At 40.1% G+C, this 25,840-nt stretch overlaps 2 protein-coding genes across 3 annotated transcripts; both read left to right on the forward strand.

The window, feature by feature from the left end:
* The first annotated feature begins 2,318 nt into the window (after positions 1-2,318).
* On the forward strand, positions 2,319-19,468 carry LOC119884714 (ectonucleoside triphosphate diphosphohydrolase 2-like). Of its 2 annotated transcripts, none has more exons than XM_038695037.1 (9): positions 2,319-2,541; positions 4,106-4,223; positions 13,636-13,786; positions 13,908-14,067; positions 15,943-16,170; positions 16,569-16,841; positions 18,351-18,470; positions 18,699-18,833; positions 19,000-19,152. In XM_038695037.1, the coding sequence occupies exons 1-9, from the start codon at positions 2,338-2,340 to the stop codon at positions 19,012-19,014; spliced, it is 1,404 nt and encodes a 467-aa protein (XP_038550965.1). In that variant the 5' UTR covers positions 2,319-2,337; the 3' UTR covers positions 19,015-19,152. The 2 variants fall into 2 exon arrangements, with proteins under 2 accessions (XP_038550965.1, XP_038550964.1); XM_038695036.1 differs by having other exon boundaries at positions 2,320-2,541; positions 18,996-19,468.
* Positions 19,469-20,240: 772 nt separating this feature from the next.
* Positions 20,241-24,109, forward strand: LOC119884715 (negative elongation factor B-like). The gene is made up of 7 exons (XM_038695038.1): positions 20,241-20,500; positions 21,848-22,008; positions 22,095-22,194; positions 23,076-23,306; positions 23,413-23,598; positions 23,744-23,856; positions 23,952-24,109. The coding sequence occupies exons 1-7, from the start codon at positions 20,399-20,401 to the stop codon at positions 24,067-24,069; spliced, it is 1,011 nt and encodes a 336-aa protein (XP_038550966.1). The 5' UTR covers positions 20,241-20,398; the 3' UTR covers positions 24,070-24,109.
* Positions 24,110-25,840: the final 1,731 nt, after the last annotated feature.

A 25,840-nucleotide genomic window follows, 5' to 3' on the forward strand; every position in this document is an offset into this window, starting at 1 on the left:
ACCATTTTTCATTTAGTCTATAGCAACATCACCTTTACTGTCTGTACCTCTGTGTGTATATTGTGTAGGCTGCCTCCCTTCCCTCTCTCTCTCTCTCTCTCTTCCTCTCTGTCCCTCCCTCCCTCTTCCTCTCTCTCTCTCTCTCTCTCTCTCTTCCTCTCTGTCCCTCCCTCTTCCTCTCTCTCTCTCTCTCTCTCTCCTTCACCCCCAACCGGTCGAGGCAGATGGCCGCCCACCCTGAGCCATGGTTCTGCTCGAGATTTCTGCCTATTAAAAGGAAGTTTTTCCTTGCCTCTGTCGCCTAGTGGTTGCTCTTGGTGGGAATCTGTAAATAACATCATAGAGTACAGTCTAGACCTACTCTTTTATGGAAAGCGCTGTGAGATAACTGTTGTTGTGATTTGGTGCTATATAAATAAAATTTAAAAAAAAGAAGGCCTCTTCATATCAGATATCATATTGTATTCCTGTAACTAAAATGAAGAGGAGTAAGATATACATGAAATGCAACACAACATTAACAGATAAGAGATGGGACATTTACTCTTAAACATGGACTCCGGGATCCTGAAATCTGAGTATCCTGAACCATAAGGGTAGTGGAAACTGCAGCAGATCACCAGGATGGAGCTGCCAGCCATACAGTGTGTGTGTGTGTGTGTGTGTGTGTGTGTGTGTGTGTGTGTGTGTGTGTGCGTATAAAAGTAGTATATATATATAACACATACACACACGCGCACACACACACACACACACACACACACACACACACACACACACTCACACTCACACACACACACACACATAATGTATATATATACTTAGAAATATATATATATATAAATGTAAAAACATGTTGTTCAGTTTGCTATGGTCACTTTGACAACTTGCCTTCTTCTCAAATGTTCCTTGCTATGTTTGTTACAATATAAAAATGTATGTTGGATTTGGGTAGAAGTGTCCTTGGGCAAGACACTGAACCCCAAATTGCTCCTGATCACTGTTCCATCAGTGTGTGAATGTGTATGAATGTTATTTGTGCTGTGCAGTTGGCACCTTAGCCTCTGCTGTCAGCGTGAAAGTGTGTGAATGGGGTGAATGTGATGTAAAGTGTGTCGAGTGGTCGCAAAGACTACAAAGATGCAATACAAATGCAGACCCTATAGCATTTCCCAGGTTCCCAAGTTCTATTCATAAAAGCAAGCATAATTCTCAGCCTCTCTCCAACAACAGTCAAACAATATGCAGAATACTGTACATCGGTACACCTATAGGTGTACAATATAACTGAAATGGATAAACTGTAGGTAGAGAGTTTATGGGCAGGTGTGTGTGTGCGTGCGCGTGTTTATATATATACTTACTTATATATATATATATATATATACATACACACACTGCATGCCAGTTTCCACTACCCTCAGATTTCAGGATCCTGGAGTCCATGTTTAAGAGTAAATGTCCCATCTCTTATCTGTTAATGTTGTGTTGCATTTCATGTATATCTTACTCCTCTTCATTTTAATTACAGGAATACAATATGATATCTGATATGAAGTGTGCCTCCTTTGTCCCATGTAGTAATACAATTAGGTATTTGTTTTGAGTCCCTAGGTCACATGACATGGAACTCTATTAAAAATGAATGCTGAAGCTTCCATAAAACTATCAATTTAAAAGAGAAGAACTATAGTAACACAATTGGCACAGGTGTGGAGTCACCGGGTCACATAATATGGAATCTATTTTAAATAAATAAAATGTGTTTACATAGCAATATTTATAAACAGTTAAACTGTAAATGTTTTATTCATTTATTCAAATGTTCATGTAAAATAAATTAATCACACATTAGCAAACACAATAGGTGTGTTACATGTGACCAATTTGTAAAATGTTTGTATTCATAATTTTCATTAATGTGGGGCATGTTATTGATAAAAACATGTTTTGTTTGTTTGTTTTTTTTGGTCATTCCAACAGTAATTTAGTGATGATGCAAAATTCATCAAGGCTATCAAGCCTTCTTTAGGCTACATTTATAATGCATACAGAGCTCTGTATTTGCACACAGTCACAACACACCACGTAGGTTATCCTGTATTCTAATACATTCATGGTATGTATGTAGGCAACAGTAAAACTCCTGATGATTAATTTCTTAGAAGAAACTTACTTGTCTGCTGACTCGGCCTTTCATGAATGAAGCAGGTATAGGCAGCGTGCGCGTGTGTGCGCGCGGGCCAGAGATTAGAGGAAGCGAGACATTTTACCATGCAAACGATACTTCAAAACCTCAGACCAAACCCATAGCCGACTGTTTGATGCACGCCCTTTATGTATGTGTGTGTTTCCTTACTAGGCATTATGTGCTCAAGCACTTTTACGCAGCGCTGCCAGCTGCACGGAACGTGCAGAACCATTATGGGTCTCCGGTACGCCCTAACCATCCCTGCGGTTGTGCTGCTGATCTTGGCAATAGTCGGGATCCTGCTGGTGGTCCTTCCGACTAAAGAGATTGAGATGCCTCCTGAAAACATGGTAATGAAAATAATTATGTGCCTTATCTCATATTTGGCGCTTCAAAGGGTTTTTGTAAGCACCGGAAATAATTGTATTGTTTTTTAACTGATTGTTTAATTGAATGTTACTGATATGTTTTATTAATAATATATTCATACATGCCAAGTTTTTTTTAGTATGCTTTTGAGTTTGTCCACTGTATTAGGGACTGAGGGGGGTTATAGGAATGGGGAAGGGTTTTGTCTTTTTTCTTTGGATGAAGGTACCGCAGTCTGACTATCTTGGCGGGCTTGGGAGAGTTTTTTTCATTTTGATAGTTACATAGATAGGGTAGAAAAACACATATCAGGTTTTCAACATGTGCTTCTGCACATTAGAAGTTAATAATTGGAGTCTACAATTTAAAAAGGCATTCCATTTTCATATTTCTATAATATTTTAACATTTTGTGGGGTTGTGTTGCACTTTGCACTGGGTTCAAAGTAAAAATGTATTACCCCATGGGAGGGCCTTATGAAACATAAGGTTCAGCTACCATTCACTACCCCAATATTTTTTATGTAATCTCTAAGTGATAAGTTAAAACACAACGGATACACCAGCTGTTTGTTACACATTAAATGTCACTACCCACGAATTAAAACATAGTAACTTACAAGAAGCATATTTGCTCAGACCAAATATAAGCATTCCAGTTGTTAATCTTGCTGAAAAATCTCTCAGATTTCCCAAAAAATAAAATGGTTACAGTTTTGAGCCTCATGTCATGAGCCATAAGTCTGCATGTCAGCTAAATGTTAAAAATGAAACATGCAGGTTTTCATGCATTTCCTGACCAGCGGTTGCCAACCTCAAAAGTTAAAAGGTGTTTTGCAGAAGGAAGTGATGCAGAGCACCTCTGAGAAGATACAACACAAAGAAACAAAGAGTGTGATATAAAATAAGTGGTTTGGTGTTTATTTGATATTCTTTCTATTCATGTTCTCTTCCGTTTGTTTTGCTCCCAGACACTACAAAATGTCATATCATTGTATACATTGATCTCATTCTGGCATATCCTGCCATCCCCATCTGCCTACTGAATTATACTTGAAGAGAATGTGATGCTTTGAAGTTGTCCTTGCAAAAGATCACACAAAGAAAGACAAAGTCACCATTGCTGCATGAGTAAGACACTTGAATACATAATACATAATAATATAACTCAAAATGTTACCAAAGAAACACCAAAGAAAATTCTTTGGCAATTCAAAGGAGGTCTTTGCTGTAGCCACATTGTGTCAGTGCCCCAGTTAAAAGTGCAAATTAAACAGAGCAAGCCTAAACAAGCTGGTACACAGAGTGGTTTCAACTGCTAATACAAATACCTTAGTAAATAAAATACACACAGAAAAATAACATTATTCACCATTTTATACAGTGAACCTGTATTATCAGAGGCGCATTGAGGTATTTAATAAGTCATAGTAGTTTAGTATGATCTGACCTGGCAAAGCAATATATTGGGGCAGCCCAGTGGTTCATATTCTGAGCAGCATTACTAAAGTATGTTCTGGCACCATATTGTATGTTTCTGTTTCAGTATGGAATCGTTCTGGATGCAGGCTCATCTCACACCTCCATGTATATCTACAAATGGCCAGCTGACAAGCTAAATGGCACTGGGATTGTTACCCAGCACAGCGAGTGTCATGCAGAAGGTGAGCTCCTGCCAGTGTATATAACCAAATTACAATTACAATTACAATAGAATTTACCTGTTGTGGTATCTAGCAATGTAAATAGTTTGGGTTTAATCTGCCCATATATCCATCTCTGAAAATTAAAGTGGCGAAAGAATTTAGTCATTGAGATAATAAAGGGAAACGCAGACTTGATTTTTACAGCATCACCTTGAGATCAGAGTGCCATTATATATACGTGACTACTGGGTGGTTTGTTCAACCCACTAGCAACATTTTGTGTTTCCAATGTTTAAAGTTTAAGCTGCACAAACACTTTTAAGCTGAGAAAAATAAGAAAAAGTGTCACAGGATCCAAATAAAATAGGGAACTTTGACTTACTATGACCTGAACACCCCCATTGTCAGCAAGTCTGACTTGGTCACGCGGGGATTTGAACCTTTGAACCAAAAGCTCTCAGAAAAAGTGATTTGAGGTAACGTTACCCTTTAGCGTCTGTGTGAGACGCTTCCGGGCGCTCTGGGGCGTCCTGTACAGACCGGAAGTGCTAGTTAGCTAGCGGTAGCTACGTTCGTGATAAAGACAGCCCCCCGAAGCACCTACCCTTACCATAACTATCAGAAATGTTAGTACCTAAACCTAAGTCACTGACTTAATGCATGTCGACCGGCTAACCCTACAGCTGCGCACATCGCCGGTTGTGATAACAGGTAGGGTTAGCTTCCCTTGTGTTGCTGCAACGCAGCAAACGAGGGCGTTTCATACGGACGCTTAAGGGTACCTTTACCGTAAAATCCTTACGCTTTGTCACGCTTCTTCTTCTTCTTCTACTGGCTTTCCGGCAGACTAGATGCCTTACGGCATATTGCTGCCACCCACAGTTCAGTCTCGGTATCGCTTTATAGCACCTTCATTCTCAGAGGGCTAATCCTGTTGCAGATATAAAATCCATGACTGCTTCCACTATCCTTGATTGGTTCTCATGAGGATTCAAATATCTCTCAATGTCACTGCTTGTAATCCATCTCCTGCTACCTCAGAATACAGTTGTTCTCTTTGCCTTTTATACTGTTGACATTCCATAAACACATGATTAACAGTCTGTTGTTGATTGCAGGTTCTACAGAGCCCATCCTCATGTTTGCCTATCTTCGCTAGATCCCATGCAAATCCACAGTGTCCCAGCCTTAGTCTTGTCATAATTACAGCTTGTCTTCTGGATTTACCCAAGCAACTCTGCTCTGTCTTTACTTTGTTTTGTATTGCATAATAATGCCGGCCCTTTGTTTCCTTTTCCCACTGCCTCTGCCATACTACTATAGTGTTTTCCTTAATGACAGATCTACATTCAGTGACCCCAATACAAACTTCTAAATCAATATCTCTTTTCAGAGTCATTTTTGCTACCTTGTCTGCCACCTCATTCCCTTCTACCCCAACATGTGCAGGGACCCAGAGAAATCCCACTGACCCTCCAGCCTTTTCGATTTTATACAACAGAACCATCAGCTCCATAAACAGATCTGGCCGAGCTCCCATATTACTTCCTCCCAGAGTTTTTAACACTGAAGCCGAATCTGAGCATATTACTGCTCTCCTTGGTTGCACTTCCTCTATCCACTTTAGTGCCCATATAATAGCTAGAAGTTCTGTTGTATACACCGATACCCCCTCAGACAGTCGTTTAAGCTTTACATATTCATATTGTGGGATATAAAAAGCAAAGCCTGACTTCCCAGTTTGTGGATCTTGGGATCCATCTGTATATATCTGAAGGTAAGTTCCCCACTGATTTTCCAGTCTTCGCTTTACCATATTGGGATACTCTGTGCCTTCATGATGTTTGATGTTATCCATTATACTAAGATCTATTTCTGGTATGGACATCAACCACGGTGGTACAACTGACCAGTACACTTGCGGGGCCACCCCTTCCTCCTTCAGTCCCAGTTCCTCAATTTTTTTCCTGATGTTAAACATAAAACATTCCTTCCTCCTTTTCCCTGATCCCCACTCCCACGCATTACTTAGAACTATTTTTGTAGGGTGTTCTCCTTTATGTGCCCATAATTTAACAATATACTGCATTGCCAATTTCTCCCGTCTAATTGACAATGGCATTTCCCCCATCTCTACCAACAAAGCTGGGACTGGAGTTGTACGGAGGGCCCCGCAACATAGTCTCAGTGCCTTAGCTTGTATTACTTCCAGCCTCTTTAAATGTGTATCAGCGGCTGTCCCATAACACACACCATAATCCAGCCTAGATCTTATCATTGCCCTGTAGATCATTAGTTGAGTATCTCTACCTGCACCCCATGTGCTACCTGAGAGGGAACGCATTACATATTATGTTAGCTTCTCATCCAAATGCACACCCAAAAATTTGATCTCTTTAACCCTCTCAATTGCTTGTTCATACAAAAATAAACCACCACATTCAGTTTTCTTATTACCAAATATTATATACTTTGATTTCTCCACTGATATCCTCAACCCCCACTTTTCACCCCAACTAGTTACTTTGTTCAGAGCTACTTGCATTTGCTCAGTTATTTGTTTGACATTCCTGCCCCTTTTCCAGATGGCCCCATCATCAGCAAATAGAGATTTTCCAAAACTATTCCCAATTTCTTCAAATATATCATTTATCATAATATTGAAAAGGACTGGGCTTATCACGCTACCCTGAGGAGTTCCGTTATCGATACCTGTACCAGCTGATAAAGCATTTGCAACCCTAACTTGAATTCTCCTGTCCTTCAAGAAGTCTTGTATCCAGTTAATCATCCTCCCTCTGACTCCAGCCTCATATAGTTTTATGACAAGCCCCTCCTTCCATAGCATGTCATACGCCTTTTCAATATCAATAAACACCGCCATTAATACTTCTCTATTCACCATTGCTTTCTTTATATCACTGTCAAGGGACGTAACGGCATCCATGGTACTTCTCCCTCTACGGAATCCACTTTGTACTGATGTAAACCATCCCTTCTTCTCTAACTTATAAACCAATCTGTCTGTAACCATCCTTTCCATTATTTTACATAGGACTGATGTCAGTGCAATGGGCCTGTATGATCCTGCCTTATAAGCGTCTTTCCCTGGTTTCAATATTGGAACCACCAGTGCATGCTTCCATGTGCTAGGTAGACTTCCCTCTTGCCATATGTGATTCATTAAGGCCAAGATTTCCTCCAAAACTTTGTCACTAAGATTCTTAACTATCTCATAGCTAACACCATCCTTTCCCGGGGCTGTTTTCCTTCCTTTTCCAATTGCCCTGTGCAATTCTTCTAATGAGAAAAATAAATTACCCACATCAGAATTATCATTATTTATCTCAAGTTTGTATCGATTTTGCTCTAATATCTCATTTCTTTTCCTTATACCTGCTTCACCAATGTTAGCTCCACTGTGAACAGCTCTAAAGCTATTTTCACATAGCTTTGCTTTATCCAAATCACTTGTAGCAAACAATCCTCCATCCTCTAAAACTGGCATTTTCCTTTTCCTATTACTTCCTGCCATACGATGTACTGCCCGCCATATTTCTGTTACTGCAGTCTCTGCCCCTAGTTTTCCACAGTATTTTCTCCAGCACTCTTTTTTTGCAGTCTTAATCACTCTGCGTGCTTTGGCTCGCAGTCTTTTATATTCTACTGCTTTATCTTCTGTTGGATGTTTCCTCAATGCTCTATACCCGCAATTCCTGTCTCTTACTGCTTTATCACAGTCCTTGTTCCACCATGGCACACTAATTTTCCTTTTAGAACACTTCTTTATCGGGATAGATTCAATTGCACTTTTCATAATTATTTCACATAAGCTGCTATTCCATTCCTCTATTGTCCCTTCCTCATTTACTTCCTCTATAGTTTTGTTACACTTTTCAGAAAAAAGTGCCCAATCTGCCTTACTATAATTAAATAAGTTTTGGTTACCCTGTTCTTCACTCAATAAAGTTTTCCCAAACCTCAATAATATTGGGTAATGATCACTCCCTATTGTATATCTGTCCAAAGAATCCCACTCTCCAACCCTAGCTAGTTCACTGGACGCTAATGCCAAATCTATATATGAAACATTTCCTGTTCTAATATCAAATCTAGTTGGCCTGCCATCATTTAAACAAACTAATCTCCACCTGTCCATAAATTCCTCTATAGTGCTCCCATTATTATCTTTTATTCTGCTACCCCAAAGAGGGTTGTGAGAGTTAAAATCCCCCACCCAAATGACCGGTGTCCCTACTTGTTCCATAACCCACTCCAACTCGCTTAGATTTATTTGCAAACAAGGATTATACATGTTTATTATGTTAATCCACCTGTGCTGTCCCCAGACTCTTACTATAACACATTCTAGTTTAGACATTATCTCTACATTTTGATACTGTACATCTGATCTTATAAATGTTGCACACCCTCCCCCAGACTTTCCTTTTCTATCATATCCAGGAATCACAAAATCTAAGCATGGTTTAAGCCAAGTTTCCTGAATACATATCACCTCTGGTGGATCCTTAAATTCATCAACAAATCTCTTAAGTTCCTGTCCATTAGCCATCAAACTCCGTGCATTCCATTGTAAGATGTAAAACATCAGCAATTTAACTATCATCATTTATGTCCATGTTTCTTCCCCCAGTTCATTCCTCATTACTGTCAGTGATCTTTTGTTTTCCCCTACCTCTTTCGTAAACTTCCAGTTTCTGTCTCATATACTTGTGCAACTCTTCAGGACCCATACATGCCTCTTCCAGAAATCTCTCTGCAGCATCCACCACCACTTTAATAACGTCAGATCTTCTGGTTTGGTCTCTAACTGCCCACAGAACATCTACCATGAATGCCAGGAATGACTGGGTTCCCACAATCTGCCTCACTTTCTCCCTATCAGGCTGGGAATCAGAAGGCACTTCAACTACCACTTGTCTGGAAGGTTCCCCCGTTCCCCTCACTTTCTTCAGGGCATCTGCATATGATATTTTGCCTTCAACTCTCAATTTCTCTACTCCCACAGCTCTAACATGATGCTCACACCCCCTAAATGAAGATACATGATTTCCGCCACAGTTACAGCACTTGACTATATCAGCTTTACATTGAATAAAGTCATGGCTTCCTCCACACTTCCCACATCTTTTTTTCCCTCCGCATGCTGCTGCTACATGGCCATAGCGTTGACAATTGTAACAACGCAGTGGGGGACGAATATACTGTCTCACTGGCAAGCTAATATATCCAAGGCTGACCCTTGCTGGCACAATATCTTGCTTGAATGTTAATAGCACAGCAGTACCGGTTTCTTTGAATCTCCGTACAGCTACAACCTCAGCTCCCTTTAAATTCTTCAAGATGTCACTCTCTTCTATCTCAAGGCTTACATAGATCACTCCTTTAGCATTTTTAGCCTGACCAGGAACGAAACATTCAACAGGCCTGTTAAGCAAATGCCAAACTTTAAGGGCATTCAACCTCTGATTATCATTTCTGCAAAAAACAAGTATATTCCCATTCATCATCATTTTCACATTTAGAACTTTTCCCATTTTGTTTTTTAGCTCCTCCGATAGTCTGAGTGGGTTTAAGGCTTTGTCACTTTTATCTTTGAATTTAACTATCATCCTAAATTCACCCTCCTCTTCAGATCTTGGCATTTTCCTTGTGCTTTGGGACTCGTCACTCTCACTTCCACTTCCATTGTCAGATCTATCTCTTTTTTCAGATTGTCTGGACTTTTTGTCATTACTCCCAGCACCATCACTAGTTTTCCCCTTCGGCGGCATAGCCCATCCCTCGTTGGGGAGCTGCCTGCTGCTTCAGCTCACAACACAAACTCTCACAGGAGATGCCAATTGAGATATCAACTACTTGTCCCTTGTAAGATTAATGAGTCTCAAAGTAATTTGAATCGCCCTCCAAACCGTACAACTCCTCCTAGCCGTGAATCATCCAGTCTTCGGCGTCCGGAAGTCGATCCCCGTTCCCGCGCTCTCTGTCTCCTCGCTTTGTCACGCTGTCTGAAAGCGCCAGTTATGACGCACTGAGATGCGAATGCGTTGGTTGGATCCCCAGAATAGGTGACTTACTGGGGTGAGGAGGGTGTTTCGGCCAGTGTTGGGCACGCCTTCTCACAGGTGACGTCACATGTGCCAGACCTGGATAGTTTTGTCAGTTCAAACTTAAAACACAGACAGTCAAGATGTTAGTGAGAAAATTCTGAAAAAAATCACACAACCATCTGCTGGTTTTGGGTGTGTTGTCACTTATATTGATAGCATTTGATCCAAAACTGAGAAAAAAAAGAAAATGTTGTGTATACTGTACTGTTACGGCTGGGGTAACTCAGTAGCTTGGGAGTTTTTGCTGTTGAGCACTCTAACTAGGTAGCCACCGGGCAGGTTTAAAGAACTTGCCACTTTGTTTTTTTGCCTTTCTTATTTTTGGTGGCAATTCTGAGTGGGGGCACGCTTCAGTGGATCGCAGATGGCTACATCTGTGGCCTTCGGTGATGCACTGAGTTCAGCGTTTAAAGTTGCCTCGAGCTCGGCAAGCCACTGAAGACTAGCTAGATTAGTTTAGCCATCTTGGTAGGTAGGTAGGTTGGGGTGTCTCTATGCAGCTTGTTGTCCCTAGCACTATGCACAACAGCTTTAGCTATTTGTTTGAGATGACTGCTTTGTTTGGTCACTTCTCTTCCAGCTGTGAAATACTCTTGTTTGAAATAACTTGTGGATCGTGACCCATTGTTTAGTGGTAACTGTACTCCACACTTGGTAGGTCACTCGTCGGTTGCTTCTTGGGTGTAAGTTGGTAACATTTGTGTGTAGTTTACTACAATGTGACCATTTTGTGTTGTGGTTGTTGCAGTCCACCTTCTGGTGTGGTCACACGTGTGTTATTGCGGTTGTGTATTTAGTTACAGAACATTAATTTTAGTTTTTTTGTGCGTTTGGGATGTGCCAACACCACAGACCTTTGGATTTAAAGTGGTGGGGGTACACTCCCAGTTCGTCAGGTTCGGTTGTGTTGCTGGTTTCCTAAATCCTCGAGTAACCAGTGTAGGTGGTTGATGACCACATGGTGCCCATATTGTGTTGCGACAGTTCACTTTTGTTGGGTCGTGGTGTATTGCTGTTTGTGTATGGCAGCTACCTTGTAGTTGGTCTACTTGTGTGGACCCTTTTGGTGTGTGGCTGTTGTGCTCCACTTTTGTGCGGGTCACCAGTGTTACAGGGGTGTAGGTAAATGCAGTAACTTGTGTCTGGTTTTGTGGTCTTTTCACCTCACGATAGTGGCCAATTTGTGGAAGTGGCACCCGCTGATTTGGCTACAAGTGTGGTTGCTGTTCTTAAATCCAGTGCCAACTTAGTTATCCCTTGCATGTGGGATTAGGTATGTTCCACATTTGACCCACGTTCACTTTTTGTCTAGAGTTTGCTGCATATTGAGGCTTGAAGAGTTGCCATGTGGGTGCGCTCAGCAACATTGTATGTGCCTACTTGAGTGCAAACCTGGATTAGTGCACCTGTGAGGTGTTGTGTCGTGGATTTATTTTTGTAAATTTACTTGGGTTTACCTAAACATACAGCCTTGGTAAGTCATACCTCAGTTCGGTCCAGTGCATTCCTAAGAATAACTTGTCACAGTGAACACTTGTGAGCTATATTTGGTCCATGTTGATGTTGTACATGTGATTGTGTGACAACAAAGTTATTCTTTGTTTTAAGGGTGGGGGTGTTACGGCTGTATGTATTTCCCTGTGCTGTGTCCATGTTTTCTGTCTTTCAGTTCTGTTCTGGGAGTGCTCCAGCTAATTACCGAATAAGGTCCACCTGGCCTTTGAAGGCGGGCTTTAAAAGCTGCTGTGCAAGTGTCAGGAGGGGACCCTTCTTGATTTGGTACTGCTAGCCTTGCTGCTTCCCAGCTGGGGCATTTTTGTATTGTGTTTTTGGTGTCCTTAAATTATTGCCTAGTTATGTTAATAAATTCACTTGATTTGGTTGTTTTAAAGGTGTTTATTTGTGTTGAGTTTGGGTCAGTGTTGGGATGTTGTTCGTCCCATGTTGCCACCAAAGGGTGGGACGTAACAGTACAAGTTATAGCAAGATACTGAAAATCACTGCAGACTCACTGTTTGACTGATCTAAATCCATCCAAAGAATGTCTGTGTTGATTTTGGTAGTGTTTGAAGAAAGACTTGTGGAGATATAGATGTTATTTGAATTAGCATATTCTGAAAAATATAGAGTGACTGACTTCTGAATTGGCCATAGGATGCAGTGAGGCAAACGTTAGTCACAAATCAGTGGATGTGCTGAAGCTCTCTAGGACGTATGGATGATTATCTTTGATTTTTTGAAGTTAGGAATCAGAAATGTCTACAAATGTATATTTTTATAATAAGCCACGCCCACTTTGCGCAATCATTACCATATGTTATACATCAACTGAGTAGTGACCCGAGATTGTACAAACCAAATTATGAGGCATAAACTTTTTGCAACTGTAGCGCCCCCTAGTGGAAGAATATCCCAGGACTGCTCAGCGAAGTTTGGGCCGAGCATCTGAGCAGATGCGTCTAGTTTGGTGACAATAGCTTAAGCCAGTTTTGATTTATGTAAAATTGTACGTAAATACACAAAACTAAAAATTTATGAAAACAAACAGATTGACGTCTCAAAACTCTTTTGATAACTTTTGATGAGCGATGTCCATAGATGATCCTGCCAAACTGGTCGATTCGCTAAACCATCTGAGACGAGTTCGCAAAAATAGGTTTTAGAGAAAAGTGATAAAAAGTTGTATAATTTGACATTTTTAGAGCAAAGATGCAGATGAATCCACAGATTAAAATAATGAAAGAAGTTTGACTCTAAATGAAGCAGTTTTCGAGATAATTGCAAAAACGCAAAGTTGATTGTTATAGTGCCACCATGAGGTCTATGAGGGCCCTTTTATTTGCCTGAGTAGTGGGTGGAATTTGCAACCTAGGTGCCAATTTTGGTGAGTTTTTGTCCAGCAGTTTTTGCTGCCCAAACACTTAATAGGAGAAAAAGAAGAAGACGAAGAAGAATCAAAAGAAAACCAATAGGGCTCCAGCAGCTTCGCTGTTTGGATCCCTAATAATTACCTTTTTCAAAAATTACCTTTGGCTGAACTGACCTTTTATCCCCAGACGGGCCCTGTGGTAAAAACACTCTCACTTTCACTTCCACAATGTCTTGTGCAAGGACTTTGTTCCAAAGTAGTTTACTTCTTCGCCAGACAGTGTGTGCCATCTTAGTCACTAAGAGCTGTTCCTCGTCTTGTCTTGGTTTGTTTTTGAGTTTCCTTAGTAACACTAACTAGAGAAAATGCAGTTTTTGTGAAAGTCAGGCTGATCTTTTTTTAAGCAGCACTACTTTCTCTTTCTGTCAAGGTGGAGGTATATCCAGCTATGCAGGTGTTCCTGGTGGTGCTGCAAAAAGTCTGGAGGCCTGTCTGGAACAAGCTGCGAAGGATATACCCAAATTCATGCACCAACAAACTCCACTCTATCTGGGTTGTACTGCAGGCATGAGGCTCTTGAAGTCAGTAAAACAGGATATTAAACTAACATTACCACCATTACCATGGTAGGAATGCATTAAAATGTATAATGGAAGGATTTAATATTGTTTCATTCCCCATTTACCTCTCAAAACTCTTTAGCATAGTCAATGCCACAGAGTCCCAGCAGGTACTGAAGGAAGTGAAAAACAAACTGCAGTCTTACCCTTTCGATTTTAAAGAGGCAACCATCCTGAGCGGACAGGAGGAGGGGGCATATGGCTGGGTCACAGTCAACTACTTACTTGAAAACTTTGTCAAGGTAAGCTCTAACTTTGACTTTGAGCCCAGGAGGTGAGCACCTTGTGCACCTTACCACCATCTAGGCACTAACTGAGCACTAAAATGCCATGTCACCGCCAGAGTTTACTTACTGCATACATGAGGAAGTTTATTGGGCAGCATACTCGACAATGTTTGGTTACTGAGGCCATTCTGTAGCTTGCACAAAAACATGTGCTCAATCATGCTCAGATTATTTGTTCAAAACTTTCTGCACATTCAGAATCTCTCCCACATATCTGTGTTCTCTGACATTTCCAGAATAAAGTCGTAATATTTTAACAAAATCTACCTGCCCTGTACTCTGCTATGCATTAGCCTGTGTTATTGTTCTGCTGATATGGCAGTATCCCGTTCATTCCACCTAACAAACACAGAACTCAGACACAGATAGAAAGGTTTCTGTGTCGCTGTCAGGTGTGTCATGTTATTCTCTTCCCAATTTGCGGCTATGGACCTGTGTTAACATGTTTGTTTAGCAAATACTAGACAATTACAGACAACATTTATATTTATAATGTTTTCATCAAAATAATTGCCAGGGACAATTCAGTAGTCACTGACAAGCCATGAAGCTATAACCAATGCGCGCTTTCTCTCTTCTCTCATTCTTCTCTCTCTCTTTTCGTGCTCACTCTAAATGCAGGCATAATGTGTAACAGTGGGAGGGTCACGTCACAGGAACTTCAAACTAAATGTAGCAGTAATATTGCAACTAGCCTTCCTTTCTTCAAAGACCTGCAAGACAGGCTGTGTCATGAAGATTATTGCGTACACACTGAATCCAACAAGTCACAAAATTCTTCATGTCTGCTGATATTTGTTTATCCTAAAATCAGTTTATAGGGACATCACCACAATTGCAGTAAACTGTGATGAATTGAGGGATGCACTTGGCTCTGAATACCACTTTCAAAATGTATTGGGAAAGTGTGCATCAATGTGTGTTAAGTGTATTGTCTGTTGGCATTTTTCCGACATGAAACACACTTTCCTACTTCCTGGCAACATTTTCTGAAAAATAGCTTGCACCCAGAAATGTTAACAAACAAATTAATATGGCTGCCCCTGGTTGTGTGTCGAAGTGTCCCTGGGCAAGATACTGAACCCCGAAATGTATGAATGAGTGTGAATGTTAGTTTCCGTTTGAGCACTTAGGCTCAGTGTATGAATGTGTATGACTGGTGGATGTAGTGTAAAAGCGCTTTGAGTGGTCGAAAAGACTAGAAAGGCGCTATACAAGTACGGAGCATTTACATTTAACTTAATTATTATGTTTCCCTTCAAATTTCCACCATAAATTGGAGCAGAAAATGAAAAGTGTTTAATGCTCAAAATCTTTTGGGGGAGGACCCCCTGCTCATATATTTCAGCATCCAATATTTCATCAAAATAGTGCTAAAACGCTTCTTGTCTTGGTCTTGTGTATCTTCACGTCTTGTGACTCAAATGCATCATCACGCCCTTAATCTGAGCCATCCCCACCACTTTTCAAACCAAAGTGATGCCCTTGATAGTAGGTGCTCAGAACCTATGACGCATCAGCAGATCACCAAAGTTATTTGGGCTCATAGTTTGGGAAACATAAATTACTGCACATAACTTTATGCCAATCCATTTGACCTGCTTGTGGTGCTAATTGAAATGTCAATAGATCGTCATTAGGTGTGATCCTCTGGTAAATAACAGGGCTGTTTTACTCTGAACCAAAGGGATAGCCTATGTGACAGACTATGACCAACTGACATTGCCATAGATTCACATTGGTTGCTTGGCTAAAATATTTACTGTTGGAATATTTGTATTGTCCTACATCAGTAAAAAAAAAAAATGGATGTCCTTTCTTGTCATTCAGTGTGGTTTTGTCGGGCGTTGGCTGAATCCAGGCAGAGAGACAATTGGAGCTTTGGATTTAGGCGGAGCTTCCACTCAGATTACTTTTGAGACCTCGGAAGAGGTGGAGGACAAGCAGAACGTGATGGCGCTGGAGCTTTATGGAAAAAACTACAAAATATACACTCAGAGTTTCCTGTGCTATGGCCAAGACCAGTTCCTGAAGAAGCTACTGGCTCATCTTATCATGGTACTGTTAAAAAAGTGGACAGACTAAGTGACTAAGTGACTAAGTAAAGATTCTCTTTCTTCTTGACCACCTGTGAGGTCAGAGGTTAAAATCAGCTAAATAACAGCACTCCTGCACTTCAGAAATTTACTGTCTTGTTGCAGTTCACTTGCCAACCAGAATATTTGAACCAGAGGGCCCTTAGTGAAGGGTGTGCTTTTAACTAAAATCCACAATGTGTGCTTATATATGCCTATATGCACATAGGTAGTATAAATACCACCAGCCAATGTAATTTTAAATGTTTACCTTTTCTACTAGTTTATCTGGAATTGTACATAAAAGGGTGTCATATGATGCAACTTCCTTTTATATTTACCAGCAGAATGTTTACTTTTTATCTTTATCGCCTCTTCCAGACTGAAGGTGTGAAACCCGAATTGAACCATCCCTGCTATCCACAACAGTTCAAAACATCTATCAAGCTGGGAGAGGATGTGTTTGACTCTCCATGTACTAAAAAGTACAGACCAGCCCAGTTTGACCCCCAGATGTCTATATCAGTAGTGGGCACAGGAAATTACCAGAACTGCCTATACAACATAAAAAACATGTTCTCCTTTGACAACTGCTCTTACTCCAAGTGCTCCTTTGATGGAGTCTTCCAGCCCAATGTGAGAGGAAGCTTCATGGTGAGGAAGCCTTTTAGAAAGAGACAGCAACTACCCATAGCTGATGGGGCAAAAATTGAAAACAGTGAAGAATAACTTTAACTCATTGACAAAACGTTCATGTTTGTTGCATTCTTTGGCATTTCACTCGTTTTACATGATGAATGTTTTTGCTGGTCTAAATATTGTTAGAGTTGCAATGTCTGCTAATTCTCCATTTCATAGTGTATACCTATTTAACAGGAAATATGACAATTGTTGGTTGACATGCACGTTAAATGCCTACCTGGAATGTGATTACATTTCTTATCATTTGCTTTTGTGTATCTGATGTGTTTTATGTGTCTTTATGTTTTGTCCTGGACTACAAATTATCTCTCAGAGGACATTCAAGTTATATAAGCCTAAGTAAATAATGGAATCATAGCAATGGAAGGGACTTTTTATTTATCTTTTAGGACAGTGCTTCTCTCCAGGCTTGGTGATGTTGCCTGGGAAGAAGCACTGCCCTATAGGCTAAAGTCAGGCAACAAAGGTCTGTGCACAGGAAATGCCACAGATCTCAGGAAAGATTGCAACATGATTGCTGCAACCGTGCTCTGCTGAGCATTTGGAAACCGATATTTATTTCTGGATATTGTTAGCAATGCAAGCAGAATTAGTCTAGGGAAGTCAGTCTGTCAGTCAGTCTGTCCTCCATTTTGGTCCATTCTGAAGTGAAATGTCAACCGCTATTGGATGTAGTTCCATGGCATTTGGTACATACATTCATGGTTTTCTCAGGATGCAATGGAATAATTTTGGTGACCCCTAAACCTTTCGTTTAGCAGCATCATCAGGGCACAGTATTTGTTTGTACTCGTTTGGTTTATGACCAAACGTGCAAATCTAATGATGGTCATCAGCCTCAGCCACATTATACCAGCAAAATATCATGTTTGTATCGTTACTGTGAGCATGTTAGCATGCTGAGGTTAGCATTTAGATCGAAGCATCGCTGTGCCTAGGTATATCCTTTCAGAGCAGCTAGCATGGCTGTAGATCCTTTGTCTTGTTAGGAAGGTCTACTGTAAATCCCCCTGCCCAGAGTTTGGTATACCCTGCAGACACACCACTGTACTCTTCTGTAACTGGCATAGAAATGCAGAAGGCAAATGTCTTAATCTCTTAGTTTTATTTGGGAGGGTTGTACTCTTGTTCCTTTTGAATTTGAATGCACTTGGTAAGTCATTTTGAAGAAATGCCAGATAAAAAGACAAAATGCAACAAATTGAATGGAAAGCAGAAATCTATCACAAGGGGATCTTACATGTTTAATTCAGCAGTATTTTGCATACAAGTCAGTATTAGCTGTCAGTTGTTTTTCTTATGATTAATTATTTAAATTAATTTCAACCTTAACAGTAAGGTGGTGCTCAGCTTTCAGTTATTGCAATATGTTTTCATGGCTGTTGGTCTGAAAACTAACCTTCCCCAGCTCAGCAACAGTATGTGACTCTCGTTTGACTCAGTGTTCCTTCTTCTCTACAGGCATTCTCTGCCTTCTTCTTCACTCACAGCTACATCAACCGCCTCACTAACATCCCCATCACGTCACCCAGTCGACTAGAAGAGGCAATCCGTCTCATCTGTAACATGACCATCTCTGAGGTACTCTTGAGCACACAGCTCTCTGAGCCTAGCCCCCAATACAGATTTTCATGTTTGTCTAAAATCACCAAATAGGGCAGTAAACCCTCATTCTCACTACTCATGTTATGTCCTCTTGACTATACTTGATTTTTCTACAATCATGGAAGACAAGATCAAAAGGATTAGGGATTTGAATAACAAAATAAAAATTTAATTCACTGTATTTCCACTACTTTCCACTCACAGATGACTGAAAAGACAAATCAGTCAGAGAAATACATGAAGAATGTCTGCGCCGTCTCCAATTTTGTCCAGGTCATCTTAACAAAGGGCTACGGTTTCAATGAGCATTCCTTTCCTTCCATCTCTTTTCAGAAAAAGGTCAGGAGTAAAGGAAATACATTAAACATTTTTGTTCATTTGCTGGGATTTCAGTCTGTGACTACTGACTCCTATCAGCAGCGCTGTCTGAAATTCCTGAAATCAGGAAGCTTGGCCATGTTGTTCTGTGGTTTCAGTGGGTCCCCTCTTGTGTTTTTGCAGGCAGGAGGAGCATCTGTAGGCTGGGCTTTGGGGTACATGCTGAGTCAGAGCAATATAGTCCAAGCAGAGAGCCTTGGACTGATGAAGGCCCTGCCATCAGGTCCCTGGACTGGCATTCTCTTCCTCTTCATCACCCTCCTCCTCATTGCAGTGGGATATCTAATAATGATCTACAGAACTAGAAATAGAGAAGCCATGGTGTAAGAGCATGGGTGACACACTCCCTAGTCCAATTCATATTTCTCTATTGTACGCATATGTCCGTCAAAACATTTCTGTTTCTTTTGAAAAAAAAATGCAAGAACATTTTAGATTTTGTTGCACTTTATTGTGTGTGTGTGTGTATGTAAGTGAAATCAACAAATCAGTAAAATGTGTGCACAATTTTCTTTGCAAATCCACAAACTTTCTGCTTGCCTCTTTAGAGGAGTGTGTGTAAAATGAAACTCCAGAATAAATGATTTTTTTGTAAATGTTTCTGATTTATTATGTAATGTTATACCTTAGGGTTTATAGGCTTAGAGGTAGAGTAGGAGACCCAATATTAGTTTTTTCTATTTAAGATTGTAATTTAAGTATTTCCATATATGTTAGTTTTTATATTTGATGTTGCCCTTTTCTTATTTCCATTGGCATTTTCAATTTAATTTTTACGATTTAACCTTTAAGTTTGAGCATTTCCGTTTAATTTTTTTAATTAAATTTTAACCTTTTTATTTTCACTTTATATTTTCCAACATTTTAAATATAAACATACTTTTAATTTTGCTTTTGCTTTTTTTAAGTTTATGGCCTGATTATTCCCTTGTGGTGTAGTAAAAATAATAATCTATTTAACTGTATCTTTTAATTTTCTATTTGGATTTTAATTATGACCAGAAATATCCCCCATACCATTGGCAGTGTCAACAGGCACAATCACCTACAGATTATTAATGGGATTTGGATATTCTCTTTTGTTCCTCAGTGAAATTACTGATTAGTCACAAGTAAAAGCAATGACTAGACAGTCTCCTAGTGCTTGAAGTCATTTTAACGTCTGTGATCATAATCACGTATAAACACGTCTGTAATTATCATTTATTAACACAAATACTCCTAATGATTAACATATGTAGGGTTCAGGATTTAGCCAAAACAGCAGACCATGCGGCGTACAATTAACCACAAAAACAAATGATGTCCTTTGTTTCAGAGCACAAATGAAGCACGGGTTGTTTTCGTCATGTGTTTCTGGCGGACTGTTTACAAAGTTGCAACACAGGAAGTTTGCTTTGACAGCGAAAAGCATAATGTGTAAGTGTATTTTGTAGGAAGCGATTTTCTTTTCGGCTACAAATCCACAAGTCAGAAGACTTCACTCAAACAGACATCTTGACATTGATGATTAAACAGCAGCCAAAATGTTCGCGGGGCTGCCTGAGCTCGGGATCTCCAACGGCGAGGACCTGAAAGAAACTCTCACCAACTGCACAGAGCCGCTGAAAGCCATTGATCAGTTTCAGGTAAAGCTAACGCTACTATAGAAAGGTTGTATGCTAAACTGCACGTATGTGCTCATGTTAAAAGTCTGCTGTGTGTGCATTTGGCATACCAGCCAATGCCCCCCGGAGTTTCCCAAACGATGTAACGTTAAATGACGCTAAAGTCAGTTTGTAACGCCATCATGCTAGCTAGCTGCCCGTCTCTGTCGCTTGTTATCTCGCTAAACGCGGCACAAATTCAATGAAAGACAACACTAAAATATGGATGCAATGTGCAACACGTTTAGTAGTTGCAGAAATTGGTTATATAGTGTGATTTTGCAAATGCAGCGTTAATAAGTTAACGTTACCAAATACGTAAAGTTAACGATAGCCAGCCCACGAGATTCCACCGACTGGAACGCTTTACGGTCAGATGAGCATCTCGTGAATACTAGTATAGACGGGGACATTCAGAGGACAACTTACGGGGAATGGCCCTACAACTGAATGTTATGCGACCTGTTGCGTGTTGTAAATAAGATATCCACTAATTTTTACTTTGCCTTTCTCCCATCTCCAGCAGGGGTTGTAGCCACAACCCCCTCTCCTTTCTCTTCTTTGCTTATTACTAATGTTTATGGTTAGACCTGGTTAACCAGTGAGACCAAAATAGCAACGGCATGCAAGGATCTCACCTGCAGACCCACATACACCCCTATTTCTCTATGCACACAATGCTTTTTTTCTCTGACAAGTGTCAGATTTGAATTATACATGTATAATAAGTTATTGTTTCCCAGATAAAGAAGTGTTCTACCTGTGTTCTATTCTTATGAATCTGTTTGGTCAGTTATCGCAAATTCACAGTGTGAGCTACCAGCTACAAAAAAAAAAATAGGAATAGCAATGATTGAAGTGTAGTTAGTTTTTCCTACAAGCATTTTGTTTTTGAGACGGTCCTTAATGTCTAGTTTTCAGTTGAAAGTCCAGATATTCAGCTGGAGCTTACCCTAACAGGTGGCATCATGTCTTCAGACAGAACAATCTTAATTCAGCAACTAATATTTAAGTTTTGTTTATGCAGATATACATCTGCATGCAATCAATAAACCTACAGATACTTTATTCCATTCTTAATATGTTTTGTTTTAGCATAGGTTGACTTGTTATTCCATGATATCAATGTGTGTTTCAATGAGCCAGAGAGACTAAACGGAGCAGTTCTTCAATAAAGGGATGCTTAGTTTCACTGGTGTGTTAGCCGTGTGCTACCTGATGTCAGAAATTGCAGATAAGCAAGGGAACATTTTTTCAGCTGGCTCTAAATTGATCAGCTACAGCTGGAACTAATCCCTGATGAGTTTTTGATGCGTTACATGACGACAGATGGAAAATGGCATCCTGCTGCCCACCCTCCAGTCTGCTCTTCCCTTCCTCGACCTCCACGGAACGCCTCGGCTGGAGTTCCACCAGTCTGTCTTTGATGAGCTTCGAGAAAAGCTGATGGAGCGAGTTGCCACCATTGCAGAGGGGAAGGACGAGGACAGGTGTGTCATTGGTTGTTTGTGATTATGAGTAATGTTTTCTGAAGGAACCAAATTGAATGCTTTGCTTCTTTTCAATCTACTTACAGATACGGAAAGCTTGAGGAGCTGCTGGAGAAGAGCTTTCCACTTGTCAAAATGCCATCCATTCAGCCAGTGGTAATGCAGGTGCTGAAGCATCTACCCAAGGCAAGTATTTTAGGGATATTTCTTCTCTGTTGAAGACTAAAAATAGTAATTTATCACCAGGGTGTGTGCAGTATTGACCTTTAATCAGCTGGGGTCACAGACATTGTTTATTGTACCATGTTAACATGTACAGTCACAGACGTACAGTGCATTAAAAATATCTCTGACTCACATTTCCACCGTTGTCTTCCTGCAACAACTTTCTCACAATATTTCAGAGCGAGAATTGTCCTTGAAAGAGACTTCAGTTTCCTGTTAAAACAAGGGGTGTCACCGGGTGTTACTCCTTTCCTCAATGTTGTCAGACACCTGGTATAACAGTCTGAGCTTGTCGGTGGCAAAAAGAAGCACTTTTAGTGGACATAACTTTGACGGGCACAATTGGAAGGAATTGCAAGGAATACGTTGCAGCCAGTTTGTGGCTGCCAGCTGAAGCATCTACTGCAGGATTCCAAAACTTTTTGTACCTATTAGACATTTCGACAACAAAATATGTTATAATAGGTCCCAAGTTTTAAAAAATACCGAAATCATGCTATAAGATGTACATAATGGGGACAAATTAAAGGAATATCTGAATAGCTGTATGGAGAAACATTATGAATAGATACCATAGGGGTCGTGCATGATGCAGTTAAATCTGTCAAGTGAAATGTCAAAGTAGTTGATTTTGGATCAAGTTGTCAGTAAGAAAATATCTAAGTGACATCATCCTATGATGGGAGTGCTCTTTTCCAGAAGGAAAATCTTTTGACAGAATGCTGTTCAGCAGAATCTGTGACAGACTGAAGCTGTCGGTGGCTCGTGGTGGAACCAAACCTTACTAACACATTTGAGTGAAAGAACTCTCCTTAATCTTGATCACGTGTTCCCTCCTGCAGGTACCAGATAAAAAACTGAAGATGGTGATGGCAGACAAGGAGCTGTACAAGGTGTGTGCTGTGGAGGTGAAAAGGCAGATCTGGCAGGACAACCAGGCTCTGTTTGGGGATGAAGTGTCGCCCCTCCTGAAGCAGTACATTGTGGAGAAAGAAGCAGCTCTGTTCAGCAGTGACCTCTCCATCCTGCACAATTTCTTCAGCACTTCTCCCAAAACAAGACGCCAAGGCGAGGTGAGTCCCAGTTAGCAAGTTAGATGTCCAATAAATACTAACCAAAGTCTTTGAGCCATGAATCCCTGTGTGAGGTGATGGGGGTTGAGTGTTTCTGTTGTTGTAGGTGGTCCTTAAGCTGACCCAGATGATTGGAAAGAACGTGAAGCTGTACGACATGGTGCTGCAGTTTTTACGAACACTCTTCCTGCGAACACGAAATGTCCACTACTGCACGCTGAGAGCAGAGCTGCTGATGTCTCTTCATGACCTGGACATCAGTGAGATCTGCTCTGTAGACCCCTGCCATAAGGTGAGGACACAGACAGTGATGGTAAATCTGTTTAGCATTTACCACAGTACTACTGAAGAGCCACAGACCTTGTATTTCCTGTGGTTTAACTTTGTGCTACATGTTTCTCTCTCTCTTGTTTTTTTTCGGTTGTGTGCTTTGACAGTTCACTTGGTGTTTAGACGCCTGCATCCGTGAGAAGTTTGTCGATGGCAAGCGAGCCAGAGAGCTGCAAGGTTTTCTGGATGGAGTGAAGAAAGGACAAGAGCAAGTCCTTGGGTAACAGACGTGGGGACGGTTTAAATTTAGGTAAAGAGCTGTTAATCTCAGATAATTGGGTGAATTAATCTTTGGAGTGTTTCTGTGCGTTCCAGGGACCTGTCCATGATCCTGTGTGACCCGTTTGCTTGTAACACCCTGGTTCTGAGTATCATGAGGAACCTTCAAGAGCTGCTGAGTCAGGACGCGTTACCCAGGGTGAGTACACTGTAGATGAGGACGCAGGTGACATGTCACACAATTGCGCTGAGTGAAATTCGCTTCTTGCTTTAGGCTGTAACCAGTTAAGTGACCCCTGTATGAGCAGTGTGAGTGGTAAATGGAAACCTCATCACAAATCTACAAAGACAATTAAAAACAACATTAAGAGGCCTGAGATTGGTGTCAGTGATGTTCATATAGTTGATATCAGCATAATCAATAATCGGCAATATCAACTGAGTAATAATTATTTTCCTGTTATGAAATGTAAAACAATGTATTGAACGGTAAAGAGAACATAAACACCCATAGATTTTTTTTTTTTAAATGAGGTCCATATGCAATTTGAAATTGAGTTCAGGGTCTAGCCAAAAGCCAAGATATTTAAAAGAATCCACTTTATCCATGAGACCCATCCTCAAAGTTAATATGCAAATGTAAAGTACTAAGACAATCACGCCTTGTTCCGAAACATATTACTGGACTTCTTTTTATTTATTACTAATTTATTCATGTGAAGACAGTTTTGTATCATATTGAAATCCGCTTGTAAGGAATTCTGTATTAATATATTTGAGTCCGAGGTGTAAATAACTGTATCATCAGCATACAGATGCACTGAGCAATTTTTACAGATTATTGATAAATCATTAATGAAAATAGAAAAAAGGAGGGTCCCAAAGTGGACCTTGGGGGACTCACTTATCAAGCAGTAAATAATCAGACTGGGAACTGTGGAAACAACACACTGTTGCCTCCCGTGAAGATTAACATTAAACCAGAGTAGAACATTTTGATGCAAACTAATGGACTAAAGCTTATCAAGCAGCAGGTACTGATCAACCATATCAAAGGCCTTGGAAAGGTCAATAAAGATAGAACCACTATGTTGGTCTTTGTCAAATGCTGAGAATATCATTAGTGAACTTTAAAAGAGCTATGGTGGTTAAAAAATCAGGTCTAAAACCAGACTGATTAGAGTATAAGATATTGTGATAATTGATTGAAAATTAATTTCTCAAACATTTTGGCAATAGAACAGAAAATAGAAATAGGACGGTAGTTGTTCACATCAAATGGGTCTCCACCTTTAAGCAGAGGAGTAACTCGTGCACATTTCCAAGTTGAGGGAACAGTACAAGTAGAAAAGGACAACTTGAATAAAACGGCAATTAGCACATGAGCAGACCATCAGGACCCGCACTGCTACTTTCTTTTAACTCACAAATGACATGAAAAACATCAACAGGCATGATTGATCTGAAACCGAATGCACCAGTAGAGCAGATCATGCTGGAAGGACTAGCTATATCATTACAATTTAAATTTACAATTTTAGAACTAGTAATTGAAGAAAAATGATGATTGAAAGCACTAGCAATGAGTAAAGGATCTGAAATAATGGCATTGTCAATTTGTATTTGATTTGCATAATTTTTGTTATTTTTATTGAGTACACGGTTCAAATGATTCCAGAATTTTCTGGATTTTGAAAATCCTGTGAAAAGCTATCTCTAATAGATTTTGCATTCCTTACATACAGGGTGTTCGTGGCGTCTTAAAAAGTCTTAAAGGTAATAAATCAATTTTGCGAAAATTACGGTCATTAAAAAGTATTAAAAAGTCTTAATCACCAACAAGGTATTAAATTTTGTAGATATTTTTGTCAATGTGAAAATCCTTTTTGCCCAAAGAGTTTGTATGCTAAAAGTGTGTGAGAACATATTATTTATATTGCATAACCAAAATTACTAGACAGGCAGGTCGTAGCGAGTTATTATTT

This window comes from Micropterus salmoides, unplaced genomic scaffold (assembly GCF_014851395.1).
Source record: "Micropterus salmoides isolate LMB-PRFRI ecotype aquatic unplaced genomic scaffold, ASM1485139v1 Ms_hic_scaffold_3626, whole genome shotgun sequence".
Taxonomy (NCBI): Eukaryota; Metazoa; Chordata; class Actinopteri; order Centrarchiformes; family Centrarchidae; genus Micropterus; species Micropterus salmoides.